Source organism: Dendropsophus ebraccatus, chromosome 5 (assembly GCF_027789765.1).
Source record: "Dendropsophus ebraccatus isolate aDenEbr1 chromosome 5, aDenEbr1.pat, whole genome shotgun sequence".
Taxonomy (NCBI): domain Eukaryota; kingdom Metazoa; phylum Chordata; class Amphibia; order Anura; family Hylidae; genus Dendropsophus; species Dendropsophus ebraccatus.
The window spans coordinates 120,785,906-120,803,301 of record NC_091458.1 but is presented as its reverse complement, the minus strand read 5'-3'; the positions used below and the strand labels follow the sequence as shown (position 1 = coordinate 120,803,301).

General features: G+C 43.4%; 1 protein-coding gene across 2 annotated transcripts in view; it reads left to right on the top strand.

The window, feature by feature from the left end:
- P2RX1 (purinergic receptor P2X 1) overlaps positions 1-17,396 on the top strand; it is a 61,084-nt gene that overhangs the window by 6,244 nt on the left and 37,444 nt on the right. For both annotated transcript variants that reach the window (XM_069971141.1, XM_069971143.1), the window contains exon 2: positions 14,509-14,656. In XM_069971141.1, the coding sequence (XP_069827242.1) occupies positions 14,509-14,656 (148 nt within the window). The remainder of the gene's footprint in view (positions 1-14,508; positions 14,657-17,396) is intronic.

Here is a 17,396-nt window from a genome sequence, read left to right as displayed (position 1 = left end):
GTTTGGAGATATGGCAGCTGCACATCTAAATAAAAAGACACCAGTCCGCGCTATCCCAGTGTCCTCAGATGCCTCTAGCCCATTCAGTCAATCACTGAGTGAGGCGGGACAGCCTCTTGTCTTGAGATTGACAGCCGACCCAACCATCCACTGGCTGTGGCGCTGTTCCATCTCTGTCAGTCAATGATCGGCTGAGTGGACTGTCACTCTTGTCTCGCCCATTCAACCAATCACTGGGTGACTTGTCAGGTGATCTTTCTTTGCTGACAATCTTCTATAGGATAAGATAAGATAATCCTTTAATAGTCCCACCATGAGGAAATCCATTGTGTTACAGCAGCATAGATATTACAAATACAAAAAAGCTCTAAGGTAAAGGCATTACACTGACAGTGGGTACAGATAAAAAAAAGGAGAATAAAAAGTAAAAGGGGTATCACAAGCTTAAAAAATATGCTCTGTCCCAGCATACCGTGTGACAGGTTCCCTTTAAGTCTGCAGTGTACAGTATTAAGCAAGGAAGAGGAGCAAGAACTGTACCCTGAGGTGCCCCCATATAACAGACCACAGTGTCTGACACACAGTCCTGGGCTCTCACATACTGAGGATCTAGAATCCAGTTGGAGAGCTGGAGGTTCACTCCAACAAGGGCCAGCTTGTCTCTTAGTAGCCCAGGCTGTATGGTATTCAAAGCACAGGAGAAGTCAAAGAACAGGGTTCCCTGGTTTCACCAGGTGAGAAAAAGCTCTGTGTAGAAGATGGATGATGGCATCATCCACCCCAATACCTGGCCGATAAGCAAACTGGAGGGGTTTCATAGCCAAGCTTACTAGAGGGTGGAGATGTGTGAGAACCAATCTCTCCAAGCCCTTCATCCAGTGGGATTTCAATGCTACAGGTCTCTAGCTGTTCCAGTCTATTGGGTAAGGTGTCTTTGGACCTGGTACCACACAAGATTATTTCCACGTTTGTGGTACCATTCCCGACTTCAGGCTCACATTAATACTACACAGCTGGGCTATGGTTCTATGTTTACCTGCTGTAGTTTATTATTTACATTTTATTTGAGAAGTCAAACAGTTTCAAGGGCTCCTTAAGTTCATTTGTAACAAAAGCGCAGATGATGAGGTTATGTTGCAACATACTGTTACCATCTGTGTACTATTAGACCTAGTAATGTAATTCTGGATTTACTTCCCTGTGTATGAAGGAAGCTCTGTGCTTTCCTGCTACAGAAAATCTTGTGGTGACAAATGGTTTGCAGTGCGCTCTACAGTAGGATTGTGACTAGAGCACAAAATTTCCCATGCGTATTTTTATGTCACCTTTTATGTGATATATAATAGGGTTTACATCTAAAATAAAACAAGGCTTATTTTCATTTGCAGAAAAAAAACAAAAAAAACCAAAAAAAACAAAAACCTAAACTTTGGATTGAATGATGAAAATAAACAGATAAACTTGCCCACAGTATTTGCCAGTCTGCATGATTTTCCGTATGTTTCTTAAATAGCATAGTCTTGTTTAAAGGGCAACTATAATGTTTAGCGGGTGGCAGGATACACTCTCAAAAAAGCTGCTGCTGCGTTCTAGTCTTCTGGACCACTCATATTATAATCTGTTGCAATGTGCTAACTTCTAGGCCACAGGCAGTTTCAGTCCTTTCTTTCCATAGCCGTCCCCTCCCCCTCCTCTCCTCCAGTCACATGAGCCAAAGCTCCATGGAGGTCCTTCATGGCGGGCAGTATTGTTCGAGGGCCCTTACCAGCTCTGGCAGGCTCTGGCTATCGTAATTTTTGCCTTAAAATGATGGCTGTCTAAAGATGTAACAAAAAAGTTGTGTGAGCATAGCCTTACAGTGAGTGGGGACACCAGTATATAGCAAAAACAATGGTATTTCTGCTTCCCCCTCCCTATGATAAATAACATTTCCATAGGTCACATAAGAAACTGAGCATGCATACAAACATGTCCTATACAAAGAATAGGGTCTGGCGATGTTCATTATTATTATGTCCATTAGGGTCTGTTCACACTGAGCAAAACAGGCAGAAATTTCAAGCAGAATCCACACCGCAAATCTGCTCGGAATCCTGCCTGCATATCCGTCTCAATGTGATGTCTCTCGCACCTTCACTCTTCACTGCTCTCCAGTCAAAGAATTAACATGCCAATTCTTTGAGCAGAGAGCGGAGGTGCGCGAGACATAACATTGAAACATAGGCAGGTGGGTTTTCGAGAGGATATGCAGTGTGGGTTCCACTCGAAATTTCCGCCTGTTTTGCTTAGTGTGAGCAGACCCTTAAAGAGGACCTGTCCCTCCCCCCCCCCCCCCCCCCGGTGCCAGGGTGACAGGCTTCCAACCCCCCACTAGAGCACCTTATACGTACCTGATCCCGCCGGGTCCCGCTTCTTCATTCGGTCGAGTGACGGAGATATCAGCGCCCGAAGCCCAGCGTGTGCGCTCCTGAGATGAGCCCAACACTCATAGAGAATGAGTGGTGAGTCCGACGCTCCGTCATTCTCTATGAGCGTTGGACTCATCTCAGGAGTGCGTGCACCAGGCTTCGGGCGCTGATATCTCAGTAACCCGACCGAATCAAGAAGCAGGACCCGGCGGGATCAGGTACATATAAGGTGCTCTAGCGGGGGGTCGGGAGCCTGTCTCCCTGGCACCAGGGGTCCAGGGAGACAGTCCAGGTTCCCAGAAAATGGGCAATGTTCGTTTTCTTAGCGTAACTATGTTTTAAAAAGGAGTTTAGGCTCTCCGGTCGTGGCAGGCTCTGTAGCCTTGCAGCGTTGGGGTCCTGGGTTCAAATCCCACCAAGGCCTACATTTGTTAAGAGTTTGTATGTTCTCTCCGTGTTTGCTTGGGTTTTCTTCCAAAACACATACAGAAAGGTATATTTAGATTATTATCATCATCATCATCATCCTTGGTTCCTCCTTCTTTCCATTCGAATAATTTTACCTCTGCCTCCAGTTCACACAACACGAGTTTAGGGCGCAGGATGAAAAATACATTCCACAGCATGTTTATTATTTCCACAGACCCGGATGTGAACACCATGTATTTATTGAGTGGGCTAATCTTTGAAGGAATCCACTATGCATGGATCTTAGGCAAAAGAAAACACATCTATCTAAAAAATAGACACTTGATTTCCCAAGGTAAATCTTTACCCCATGGACATAGCCTTAATAATCATTTACATATCTGAATTAAGAGCTCTGAGATGGAAAAATCATTGATCAATACAAAACACAACAAAAACATTGTGTGAACACGGCCTAAACAGGCTCAAAGGAAAGTGAGAATAGTAAATGGGACCATGCTTTATAATTGCAAGAGAAAATGCTCTTATGCTAAATCAAAACTATTCGAAAATTGAAAACCGGATATAATAAAAATAATAAATTACCCCAAGATTATGTTCCCATGATGCCTTCCCGGAAGCCATCTTCTTATAATCACAACTATGAATATCGATCATGATTACGAGATATCAATATTATGAGATGGCCATCTTTCCCGCTATGTTCCCACTGTGGGAACATAACCGTAAATTGACTGTTTCTAAGCTGTGCCACTAAACAAGTGAGACAGCTAAGGTTGGCTAAAAGATATTCTCCCGTACGTCCATGTGTCTGTAGGTATAGTGTTTTACAGTGCTGAAGCAGCAGCAGGCAGTTAGGAGACCGGTAGGATTAAGACTTAGTACATGTTTTATCTTTATGATCGGTGTCTTGGAACGTTACTTGCTTCTAGAAATTCTTGGAGTCCAGAAGTTATCATAAAACCGGCTTACATAATGATAACTTTATCTGCTGGCTTTGGTTTCCACCTGTTATGCTTGTTTAAATGTTCACAAATAATTAACACAAGGTAAATAAAGAGAGGATATAGAAGCCAAGTATATTAATATCAAAAGTGCTCTGTATTGATAGAGAATAATTCTCATATAATCGGGAACAGCTCACAGATCATGTGCAATGTTGTTTTATTATGAGACAGACTGATACTAGTCTCTCTCATAAAACATAATATTGCACATGATCTGTAATTGAGATGGGTCGCCAATCTTGGAATTTATTCTTATTGTTACAAATGGAGACAGAACGATTTTTTCTCCTTTCATGAAATAAATGGTACCTGCTGGAGTGGTAGTCAATATTCTCAACAGGATTGCTACTTGCCTGACCAAAATATACATGTGTGGTGACCAGAATGTAGTATGCCATAGAATATCATAATCACATAAAAAAAAAAACCCAAACAGAAATAGGTTCATTACATAAATCCATGATTTGAAGCAAGCTTGTTACATAAAGACAATAGGAGAACCAGTAGGAGCTCAGTCCATGCAGTATATACAGTACAGCACAGTGAGAAAGCTTATTAGGGTGCAAACACACACCGCAGATACGCAGCAGATTTGGTGGTGCAGATTTGATGCTGTGTTCAGTTATTTAGATCTAATCTGCTGCTTATCTGCTGCGTATTTGCTGCGTAACGCAGCAGTAAATACGCAGCGTATATGCCGTGTGTGTTTGTACCCTTACACAGAGTACCAGTACCAAGCTCCTTCCATATAAAATGTATTAGAATTGCTAGTATGAACTGAACAATAGTTTGGGTATGCTGGGGGATGTTATTTCACAAACATCTAGAAGGGAAAAGAAAAACAAGCGCGCCGGCGCCTCGTGCAATGCCATAGGGTAGGACGTAATCTCCCTTCCTCAGAACATACTGTATGTGCACATATATTCTGAGGAAGGGAGATTTTCTCCTGAAACAACCCTGTGCTTTTAGGCCCCGTTCCCACTGAGCAAAGGTAGCGGAATTCCGCGACGGAATTGTCCGCCGCGGAATGCCGTTAGCCTCCCGCTCATAATGGGAGTCTATGGGAGGCGCGCGCTCCTGCCCTGTCCGCGCTGAAGAATGAACATGTTCATTCTTCAGCGCGTACAGAGCAGCAGCGCGCGCCTCCCATAGACTCCCATTATGAGCGGGAGGCTAACGGCATTCCGCGGCGGACAATTCCGTCGCGGAATTCCGCTACCTTTGCTCAGTGGGAACGGGGCCTTACTAAATTGCTATTTTCCTTTATAACGCTTTGAGGAATTAGAATTTGTCAGAGGCAGCGCTGGGTCCTTAATACCTCATATTTTTGGTTTTTATTTTATCATTTCACAAACATCAATTGTACCTCTCATCTCACTGCAGACTGTAAGGGTATAAACACACACACCGTATACGCAGCGTATTTACTGCTGCGATACGCAGCAAATACGCAGCAAATACGCAGCACATACGCAAACAAATACGCAGCAGATTAGATCTAAATAACTGAGCACAGCATCAAATCTGCACCATCAAATCTGCTGCGTATTTGCTGCGTATATGGTGTGTGTTTGTACCCTAACACTGGAAGTTCTTGCCCACTGGAGTCTAGTCCATATCTTCCCTTCCCTGTGTGGTTTCCGGTCATGCTGATAGGATGCTCATGCGCACCTGTCTCTGCTTCCAGTTGCAGTCCAAACTGGAGATGAGCACAACTGGAGCATGCTCGAGCCCGATCGTTCACCATTTGAATACCGGTGCCTGAAGAAGTCGGAGAACATGGATAGAGCATGCTCAAGTTGAACTCATCGCTAATCAAAACTATTACCCAGCCATTAACTATTTAGCACCATCTATATCAGACTGTTTAACCCTTAAAGGACAACTCCGGCGAAAAAATTTTTTGGCTTATTTAACACACATTACAAAGTTATATAACTTTGTAATGTGGTTAAATACCCGGTCTGGCCCCCTTCCCCCACTTTCTGACCCCCGACCCCCCACCCCGGAAGTTAAAGAATATATACATGACCTATTACGGTCGTCACGGTCCTCTTCTCTGGTGTCAGGTGATGTCAGAGCTGGGGGTGGTCCGGGTCTTCTTCCTCCTCGGCGTCTTCATTGAGAGTGAATGGGAGAGAAAAGGCTGCTGGTGCACATGCGCACCAGCAGCCTTTTCATTGGCTGGAGCGCATTACATGGCTTCCAGCTTGCTCAGCCCTGATTGGCTGAGCTTGCTGGAAGCCATGTGATGCGCTCCAGCCAATGAAAAGGCTGCCGGTGCGCAAGCGCACTGGCAGCCTTTTCTCTCTCATGGACCCGGAAGCAAGAGACATCGCTGGACGGCGGAGGCAGGTGACGGTGAGGCGGACGGCGGGCGAATGGAGTGACAATCGTCACCGGAGGGATGGTGAGTATGGTGTCTGTGTGTGTCTGTGTTTTTTTTTGGGGGGGGGGGGGTCCCGCCGGAGTTGTCCTTTAAGCTGTATCTCTTTTATTTTTAAAAAATAAGTCTAAAACATTACAAAAAAAAATACACACATAACATACATCTCCTGTACAACATGTACCAATGAGTTCATAAACTGCTGGCTGGTCCAGCTTCACTCACAGCACACATTTATCCAACAACCCCACACATGTTCTATGTTTGACTCTTCTGCGTTTTACCTTGGCCTGATTGATTGACTATAAACCTGTGCTGCCCACTCCAACCTAGTTGTCTGATTTATCCTGGTTCTGGAGAACCAGCTAGATAATACACCAGGGGTTGAATAGAACATTAGTTTTCTTTGTGTCATCTCAATCAACCATCTAGGTTGAATTTAATACAATTAGCTCCATTATGTCATACAGTATCTGTAACTATGTCTATATCTCTATAGTGGAATAGCTATAACAGTTACAGATGTGATCTGGCACCTAAGCCACAGGCCTCCATCACCACACTAACCCTGATCCTACGCTCATGGATTGTGCGGAGAGCTCCGGAGTTGTTCTGCCCGGTCTCAGAGAGAACTGTGCGTCTATATAACTACAGCACTAAGGAAACTGAAAGTCAGGACAATGCTGGAGAGGTGTGTAATCACTGGACCCCAGCTATACAACATTAAAGGGGTTATCCAGTGCTACAAAAACATGGCCACTTTTCCCCCTCTCTTGTTCCCAGTTCAGGTGTGGTTTGCAATTAAGCTCTATTTACTTCAATGGAACTGAGTAATACTGCGTTTACACGGAACCAATATCGTGCGAATTCGCACGATAACGAATTCAAACGATAATCATACGTGTAAACGCTGCGAACAATAAAACGACGAGCGAGAAATCGTTCATTTTGATCTTACAACATGTTCTAAAATCGTCGTTCGTAAAAAATTCGCAGATCGTTCATTGTACACAGTCTTACAACGATTTCACCTATGTGTGAGATAGGCTTAGGCGATCGCAAAACGAATTTCCGTATTGCCTAAACGCTGACTGTTATGAAAAGAAATCGTTACTCCGACATCGTTAATCGTCCGATCGGGCCAATTATCGTTTCGTGTAAATGCAGCCAACGAACGATTAACGAAATAACAATGTGTTTTTTAAAACGATCAGCGTTTAGACAGAACGATATATCGTTTGAAAAATCGTTATTTCGATCATTTTAAAATCACTTAAAGGGGTAGTGCGGCGCTAAGAAATTATTCACAGAATAACACACATTACAAAGCGTCATCAGCCGGCCGGCACTCAGGACGATCGTAGAGCTTCGGACGTCCGTCCGAAGATTATGTCGTGGCACAAAAGATTGGGGAAGGGGGTCGGCACGTGACAGGTATGTATAATGCACCACACTTCCGGGTACACGTGCGGGGGGACACTGGGAAGGGGGCGATTCACAGACATAACATACATTACAAAGTTGTATAACTTTGTAATGTGTGTTATTCTGTGAATAATTTCTCAGCGCCGCACTACCCCTTTAAGCCTATCTTACACCTAGGGTGAATCGGTGAAAGATTCACAACGCGATCTGCGAATTTTCAGCGAACGACGATTTAAGAACATATTGAAAGATCAAAACAAACGATTTCTCGCTCGTCGTTTGATCGTTTGATGTGTTTATACGGTACGATTATCGCTCAAATGTGATCGTTTATGCGAAAATTCGAACAATAATCGTTCCGTGTAAACGCAGCATTAGAAACCCCACCCAATCTTAATGTTATCTGAACTCACTGATTTCAGGAGTGATGATCAATTTTAACATGCCCACTCCTTGTGTTTTTAGGGGAGATAAGAAGTCACCAGATCTATTGTGCAGCAACTTACAACCCTCTGCCCATTGCATACTTGGCCAAATGGAGAACACATGTATATGATAAAGAGAGATAGCGCATTCAGTGGATTATCATTCGAGTTTTCGCAATAACAATCGCATTTGAGCGATAATCGTACCATGTAAACACAGCAAACAATCAAACGACGAGCGAGAAATTGTTAATTTTGATCTTTTAACATGTTCCTAAATCGTTGTTCGCTGAAAATTCGCAGATCGCTTCGTGTCAACAGTCTTTCACCAATTTACCCTATGTTAAAGATGGGCTTAAGCGATCTTAAAAATGATCGCAATAACGATAAATTTTAAAACGATTTTTCTAACGATTTATTCATCTAAACGCTGATAGTTCCAAAAACCAAATAGTTGCTTCAAAATCGTTAACCGATCGATTGGGCCAATTATCACTCCGTGTAAACATAGCATAGGATGTATGTTTAATGTTACATGAAATCTCTCCCCTGCCCAGAATCACCAGGGATTTTGAGATTAACCCATTAACCCCTGCCACTAGCAGACCACTAGCAATATTGCCATTTACTTCCTTACTTCCCTACCTTACCAGGCAAGCTGACATTAACCCTTCATTACCCTGGATCAACATGCTGTATCCATGTTTTCCAGGCAGACCTAGGGCCTTAGCCATCTTCTCCAGCCACCAGGAGTCAAAAACCAAGAGTTCGTTTTTTGCGAACCTCTAACTGTGATCTATTTTTTATTGTATTTGCTTTACTGTATATATTGCACACCTTGGTGGTGTGATCTCCAGAACCAGATCCTAAAGTCATATAGATTAGTAGCCCTGTCTATAGTGCTCATTGTTCTGTTTGCTCAATCCATGTTCTGATCTAGATGTAGATAGATAGATAGATAGATAGATAGATAGATAGATAGATAGATAGATAGATAGATAGATATGATATCAGAGCAGCACTACTTGGTAGCCTCAGTTGGTGCCAGTAGATTCCCCAACCACGGGTACAGATATAAAAAATGATGAATAGTCCGCAGCACTCCAAAGGTTAAGTGAAGTGCAACTTTATTCCATCAACTCGAAAGACGTGTCTGTGCTGCATGGTATCACTATTTTTATGTTTTCGAGTTGATGGAATAAAGTTACACTTCACCTAACCTTTGGAGTGCTGCAGACTATTCATCATTATAGATAGATAGATAGATTTGTCCCAGTCATATTTAAATTCTGTTATTGTAGATTTACCAACCACATCTGCTGCAAGTTTGTTCCAAGCATCTACTACTCTTTCAGTTAAGTAATATTTTCTCACTTTGCTTCTTATCTTTCCCCCAACTAATCTCTCACTGTGTCCTCTTGTTCTGGAGTTCAGTTTTTTTTCTAAAAACACTCACCTCCTGAATCTTATTTAGTCTTCTATTATACATAAAGGTTTCCATCATGTCCCCCCTTTCCCTTCTTTCCTCCAGACTACAGATTCAAATCTGTATACTGATATGGTTTATGCCTCACACCCTCCACAATTTTGTGGCCCTTCTTTGCACCCCTTCTGTTTTATCAATATTCTTTTTTAGATGAGGTCTCCAGAGCTGGACACAGTATTCCAGATGTGGCCTCACCAGAGCTCTATACAGCGGGATCACAATCTCCCTCTTCCTACTGGTTATACCTCTAGCTATACACCCCAGCATACGATTTGCTTTCCCCACCACCTGGTTGCACTGGTGACTCATTTTAAGGCTGTCAGAAATCACTACCCGTAAATCCTTCTCTTCTGAAGTCTTTTCCAACACAGAACTGCTGATGTGATACTCGGATAAAGGATTCCTCCTCCCCAAATGCATTATTTTACATTTGGAAACATTGAACTTCAGTTTTTTATTGTTTGGGCCACTTATATAGCAAAGCTAAATCATTTTCCATATTACTGACACCTCCAGGAATATCAACCCTATTGCACACTTGCATGTGTTGTTAGCAAACAGACAAACCTTACCTACCAAACTTTCTCCTACAGTATGTCACTTACCTCATATTCAAAAGAATAGGACCCAGAATAGACCCTTGTGGCACACCACTTGTAACCAGTCTCTGCTCGGAATATACACCATTAACAACAACCCTCTGATATCTATCCTTCAGCCAACCACAAATCCACTAAACTATCCAATTTTCTCTAACCAGAATTTAGTTTTTGTTGTCTTTTTTTCTATCAGTTCTAACAGTTAAGGCTGCTATATCGCTGTATTTTCTAGAGAATTAAAGATAAATATTTGTGTGTTGAGATTGTTTGGATAAAACTAATTCTGGAGAGCTACATGCAAGCTTAGCTATGCGGCACCCATTAGTAAGGCCAGATTAAAAGCATTCATAGTGTAGAGCAGAGGTGGAGATCGTGTCCAACTTTGGCATGGATGTAAGGTTTTAGCATTAGAGCCAGCAAATTTCACAGCGAGGCACAGAGATCAGAGGTGCGCAAGGCACCCCATTAAAACAGATAGCAGGCGGGATTCCAAGCGGAGTCCATGGGCAGGGGTTCTGCTTGGGATTTCCACCTGTTTTTTGTGAACAGGCCCTTACATCACATTTAATATGTCATAACTTGCCATGGAGAGCTAAATGGAATGCACCATACTTTTATTATGGGCCATGCCTAGACTTAAGTGCAGTTTTCAACACTTTGGACATACCCTAACTATGGAATCCCTGTGGATCACCCACCGCAGATTCCACAGCTCGCCACTGCTCGCCACTCCGGTGATCCCATAGGCTTCTTTCTATGGTTTGGCAGATTCCACCATCCACAGATGACAGAATCTGCCAAAACCATAAAATGAGTCTGGTTTCCAGTGTAGTAAAGGTTTTTTATGGTCTATAGAAAACCTCTCCTGCTCTGGACAGTTCCTGTCTTGGCCATAGATGCAGCAGAGAGCGCTGTGTCAGACTGAAAATAAAATAAACCATTTCCTGCAGGACATACAGCAGCTAATAAGTATGCAAAGACCTGAGATTTTTTAATAGAAGTAAATTACAAATCTATATAACTTTTTGACACAAGTTGATTTGAAAGAAAAAGATTTTTGCTGGACCCCTTTAACTCTAGGCTATGTTTGCACACTGTTATAATAGCATATAATGGCTGCTATTATACGAATAACATCCTTTATATGCTGTTAAAATCATGAACTGAATATAGCCCAAGGGTATGTGCACACTGAGGAATAGGCAATGAATTGAAGAGGAAAGTTTTGTGCTTGAAATTCTTCACCTATTCAGCTCTGACTGAATTCAGAATTCAAGCCCCATTGACTTCTATAGGATTCCTCTAACAGATTCCGCCCAAAGAATTGACTTGAAAAATGGACCAAACTGGGTCAATAGTTAACTACAGCAGTCCATTAAACTCAATGGACCTTGACTCAATGCCGACATATAGCACAAGTGTAGGAGGCAAAAATGGTGTGCACAGATTCCTGGTTTCGCCTTCATAGGGTATGTGCACACTGAGGAAAAGGTGAGGAATTAGGTGAGGAATCCGCTCTTAGGGCCGGTTCACACTGAGCAAACACGGCGCAATTCCGGAGGAGAGCTCCACGGAGGAATCCCGCCATGCTCACTGTGCTGCTTTGAGCGATTGGGAGAGCGCGCACCTGTCTGCTCCCTCTCCTTTCCGCTCAAAGAACGAACATGTTCATTTTTTGAGCAGACAGGCGCGTGCTCTCCCATTCGTTAAAAGCAGCACACTGAGCATGGCGGGATTCCGCAGAATTGCGCCGTGTTTGCTCAGTGTGAACCGGCCCTTATTTCAGCTTGAAATTCCTCCTGTAAAATATGAACAGAGCAATGTCCCATTGTGTTCAATGGGATTTCCACTCTCTTGTTCACAGGAAAACTTTCCTCTACAATTCCTCAGTGTGCACAAACCCTTTCTTTCTCCAGTGAACTTTCTTATGGTTAAGTGCGGGTTCACATTGAGGAATTCTCGTTGATAAACTCAGCGGAATTCCGTTGGCTGTACGCGCTCACGGACGCGCGCCTTTCCGCCGCCTCCATAGACACCATTCTATGGGCTGGCTGATTCCGCATTCCGCCCAAAGAATTGACATGTCAGTTCTTTGGGCGGAATGCGGAATCAGCCGGCCCATAGAATGGTGTCTTTGGAGCCGGCGGAAAGGCGTGCGTCAGTGATCGCATACAGCCAGCGGAATGCAGCTGAGTTTATCCACGAGAATTCCTCAATGTGAACCCACCCTTACACAGAAAGATTTATCTGACAGATCTTTGAAGCCAAAGCCATGAACAGACTATAAACAGAGAATATGTCATAAAGGAAAGACTGGGATTTCTCCTCTTCTCAAATCCATTCCTGGCTATGGCCCCGTTCACATTGAGTAAACATGGGGTAATTCTGCTGCGGAATCCTGCCGTGCCAAGTGTGCCGCTGTGAGTGAATGAGAGGGCGCGCGCGTGCGTCCGCTTCCTCCCCTCTCCACTCAAAGAAGTGACATGCCACTCCTTTGAGCGGAGAGTTGCGGTAGCGGCGGAGCGCGCGCCCTCCTATTCACTCACAGCGGGACACTGAGCACGACGGGATTCCGCCGTGCTTACCCCGTGTGAACGGGGCCTTTGGCTTAAAAAATCTGTCAGATCTGTCAGTTTGAAATATTAAAAGGGAACCAATTATAAAATCTGCCCTGCAGCTATTATTACATTGCTTTACAGCCCCAAGCACTTTCTAGGCAGATAAGTAATCACTATACGTTACTTATATCACCTGAAAAACATACTTTGTAAATCCTACCTATATAGACATGTGGGTGGTCCTCAGCTGCTAACTAGTCACTGCTGGCGGGGAATCAGGCCTCCTGGGGAGCATCGGTGCTCAGGAAGGCTCAGATATATGCCGACGCTCCACGGAAAGCCAGATTGCCTGAATAAAGTGCTCAGGGTCATATAGTAATGTATTAACAGTGAATTTATAATGATTATCGCCCTTTAAGGGGGGTTCAGACTATGGAATTTTTAGCGGATAAATTCCACTGTACTCCGTTGCCTGTACGCACTCACGGCCGTGCGCCTCTCCGCCCGTGCTATAGACACCATTCTATGCATAGGCGGATTCCTCATTCCGCAGAAAGAATTGACACGTGGAATCAGCCGGCCCATAGAAGGGTATCTATGGAGCCGACGGAAAGGCGCGCGGCCGTGAACGCGTACAGGCAACGGAATTCGGCAGGATTTATCCACGAGAATTCCATAGTCTGAACTAGGGATGGTCCAAACCCGCTCGGCATCGGATTCCTGCTGTCTGCCCTCTCCGTGCAGCGGGCGGATAGAGTGGGAGGACCACCTGGAAAACTGGGATACAGCCTATGGCTATGGCTGTATCCCAGTTTTCCAGGCGTTCCTCCCGCTGGATCCGCCCGCTGCACGGAGCGGGCAGACAGCGGCAATCATTGCGGAGGGTTCGGGTTCGTATGAACCCCGTCCGAACCAAGTTCAGACCATCCCTAATCTTAACCCACCCTAAGTTAGTAAGGATCCTTTTACACACACAGATTTATCTGACAAATTTTTGAAGCCAAACCCAGAAACAAACTACGAACACAGATCAGGTCATAAAGACTGAAAGACTTCTTCAAATCCATTCCTAACTTTGGCTTAAAAAATCAGTTAGATAAATCTGTGTGTGTAAAAGAGCCATGAGTGGCAGATAACAGCAGATATTCTTTGTAATCTACCATTGTCACAGAGGTCCTCCAGGCCACATTCAAGTAAAAGTGGTAATTTACTTCTATTTATAAATCTCAATTCTTCTCATACTTCAGCTGTTGTAGGTCCTGCAGGAAGTGGCGTTTGTTTTTCAGTCTGACACAGTGCTCTCTGCTGCCACCTCTGTCTGAGACAGGAAATGTCCAGAGCAGGAGAGGTTTTCTATGGGGATTTGCTGCTGCTCTGGACAGATCCTGACACAGACAGAGATAGCAGCAGAGAGCACTGTGTCACAATGGAAAGAAAACAAAACTGCCTGCAGGACATACAGTAGCTAAGTATGGGAAGACTTTGATTTTTAAATAGAAGTAAATTAAAAATCTGCATAAACTTTATGAAACCACTTGATTTTCTTTAAGTATACTAACACTCCATAACATGCTTCTTGCCATGGCAAGTCAAGAGTTATTTCTAAAACCAATATCTAGAAAAGTAGGTTTAGGAGAAGGGCAAATTGTATTATTGCAAATATGAGCAGCAGATTGTCCATGGAGCCTCCTTTTCTCATATACTGTTTTATTGATATCATTAAAGTTACTGCTGCATGTATACATATAATAATATTAACAACCCTTTTCTCTTGTTTGCATATAGATGGGTGTTCTTATATGAGAAAGGCTACCAGGCTGTAGATGGCATCATCAGCTCTGTCTCGGTGAAAATGAAAGGCATAGCCGTTACGAATCTCTCTAACACTGGTCTAGAAATCTGGGATCCTTCTGACTATGTTTTCCCCCCACAGGTAAGAAAAGCATTTTATTTATTTAGTTTATAGATTTTTGCATACTTTGGGGGACATTTATCAAACTTACGGCCAGGAAGAAGGCGTGGATTTGCCCCTTCTCCCTGGCGTATGCCCCGCTTGCTTTATGGTGAGCACAGGGGCCGCACTTCATTTATCATGATTTACGCCAGCTTGCAGGTGAAAATCATGATTCAAATCTACACCTGCTGGAAGAAAGTGTATATTTGGTATGCCGGACGCAGGGTCGGGCGCACAGACGGCCGGATTAAGTAAGAGTGAATTGGGCCAGAGAAAAGGGGACGAGTACAACAGTCTTCATAGATCCCCTCCTTTGAGTATATACAGAGATTAACTAAATTATTGGAAGAATATATAAAACGTGTAAACTAGGACGGGACCAAACAATAATAAAAAAAAAGCTACTATACAGGAAAAAACTACTATTCACTCAAGATTTCTTGATACTAGTGGCAAAAACACATTAAAAACAAATACAAGGAATACCTCATTCTCACATTGATGGTTTTGTACAACAAGGAAAACCAGAAACAGAATTCCCAGCAGTCTCCCTTTGGGTCTCCCTTTACACTGCTAGAAAAGACAAGGTGAAGGCTGATTTTTACTGATTCCTTTGAACACAATAGGCCCTGTATAAACAACTCTTCATGGTTTCCCCTTCAATGGCAGCTGAAAGCCACTCAGTGGGGAGAGCTATGTATAAGTGTGGTCTATCCATTCAGTTTCCAGCTGAGTGCAGCCGCTTTAAGGCTATGTTCACAAAAACTGTAACGCTACTTACCGTAATTAATAATCATTAGAGATGAGGGAATTTACAGTAGGAGCGAAGCGAATCACTTCATTCCTATCTGTGTTTTGCTCATCAGGCTGCTGGCTTTGAAGTCTGCTCCACTTCATGCGCTCCTCCCCGGGTGCTGGGAAAAGCTGGATCCAGTCCTGGGAAACTTCTCTCAGTTTCTCAGGACAGGATCCAATATTTATATAATATATATTCACACACACAGATATTGCAGTCACAACTCTACTTCCCCCCTTGCTCTTCCCCCTAGCCATAGGACCCCCCTGGCCATCTTGATTTGGTGAATTGGTTTAAATGATGGTCCTTTTACACGGAACGATTATTGTTCGAGTTTGCACGATAACGATCGAATTTGAACGATAATCGTACGTGTAAACGCAGCGAATGATCAAACGACGAGCGAGAAATCATTCATTTTGATCTTTCAACATGTTCTCAAATCATCGTTGGTCGTTCGCAAAAAATTCGCAGATCGTTCCGTGTAAACATAGGCTTAAGCGATCGCAAAACGATTTTTCCGTACAATATATCGTTCTGTCTAAATCTGATCGTTATAAAAAAAATTGTTACTTTGAAATCGTTAATCGTGTGATTGGGCGAATTATCGCTACGCGTAAAAGTACCATGAGGTCCCTCATATGGAAAAGCCCATTACACCAATAACATCCTGATATTCCAATTATTATGGGGGGTAGTTATTACCTGGAGGAAATCAGTTCTGCTGTCTGTAGAATAGTATAATAGCAAGGGGGTAAACTCTGGCTTAGTTCTACAAATAGTCTGTTTTTAAAGGGAATCTGTAAGCTGTCAATCATGTTCGATAGTTGTTAGGACAAGGAGACACATTTTACCTTTCATATATCCATCTGTGCTTCCAGGATGTAGAGAAATGCCTTTATTCTCTGGTACAGGGAGTCAAAGAGGCTTTTCCAAGCTCCTGAATAGCTGTAAGCTGCAATGTCTCCTCTCTCCCCTCCCTACTTGATTGACACCTGGAAGCCGAATCATAATCAAGGTCAGGTGTGGAAGGGGTGAGACATTAGGAGCTCAGGAAAGCTCTTCTTTTTTTTTTTGCTATGTAGTAAAAGCATGTTTTTACATCCTGAAATCACAGACAGATATAGGAAAGGTACCAAGTGTCTTCCTGATCTAACAGCTATGTAACAGTCTCAGCAGTTTAGAACGTGCATCTGCATCTGATGGATTATGTATTTAGGGATTCATGTCCCCTGAGGATCCTAGATTTTTAACAATTACATTTGTATCCCATAAGTGTTAAATTTAAGCAGAAGCTGGGTAATGTGGAAGATGTGACCACAGAGGACCATGGTAAACTCACTGCTGCACAAATACTTTACATGGAGCACAAATAAACCAACCACCTTGATATGGTAATGTATCAATGGCAGGGCACTTTTTACATCTGAAGAAATCTGGGCTGGATGGAGACTTATGGGCTGGCCTCACGTGACCTTGTAGGATTTCACTGCCAAGTACTGCTTTAACTCTAAAACTTTTTTTTGGCTCCTGCTCTCTTTTGCACTGGCCTCCGTATGTAGGCAGCAATCCTGTATAGACAATGAATACATGTTTCTGCGTTCCTTGTTCTTCATTGGCACAGATGTTTTGTGTCGGGGGTTGTTGTGTTGTTACGTTGAAAAATATTTAATAGAAAAATGCAACTATGTTCAGACGCTGTATAATACTGGCCGTTCCATGACCCGGCCAGGTCACGGAACGGCCGGTCTCAGAAAAGATCATCCCAGTCGGTACTGCAGTACCAGCTGGATGATCTTTAGTGCCGCTGAGTTCTGATGCAGGCGCATCCGTGCACGCCCGCATCAGAACTCCCCACAGCACAAAATGGAGCAAGCAGCCAGAGCCGCTCTCTCCACTGTGTGCACTGACTGGGTTTTCTGC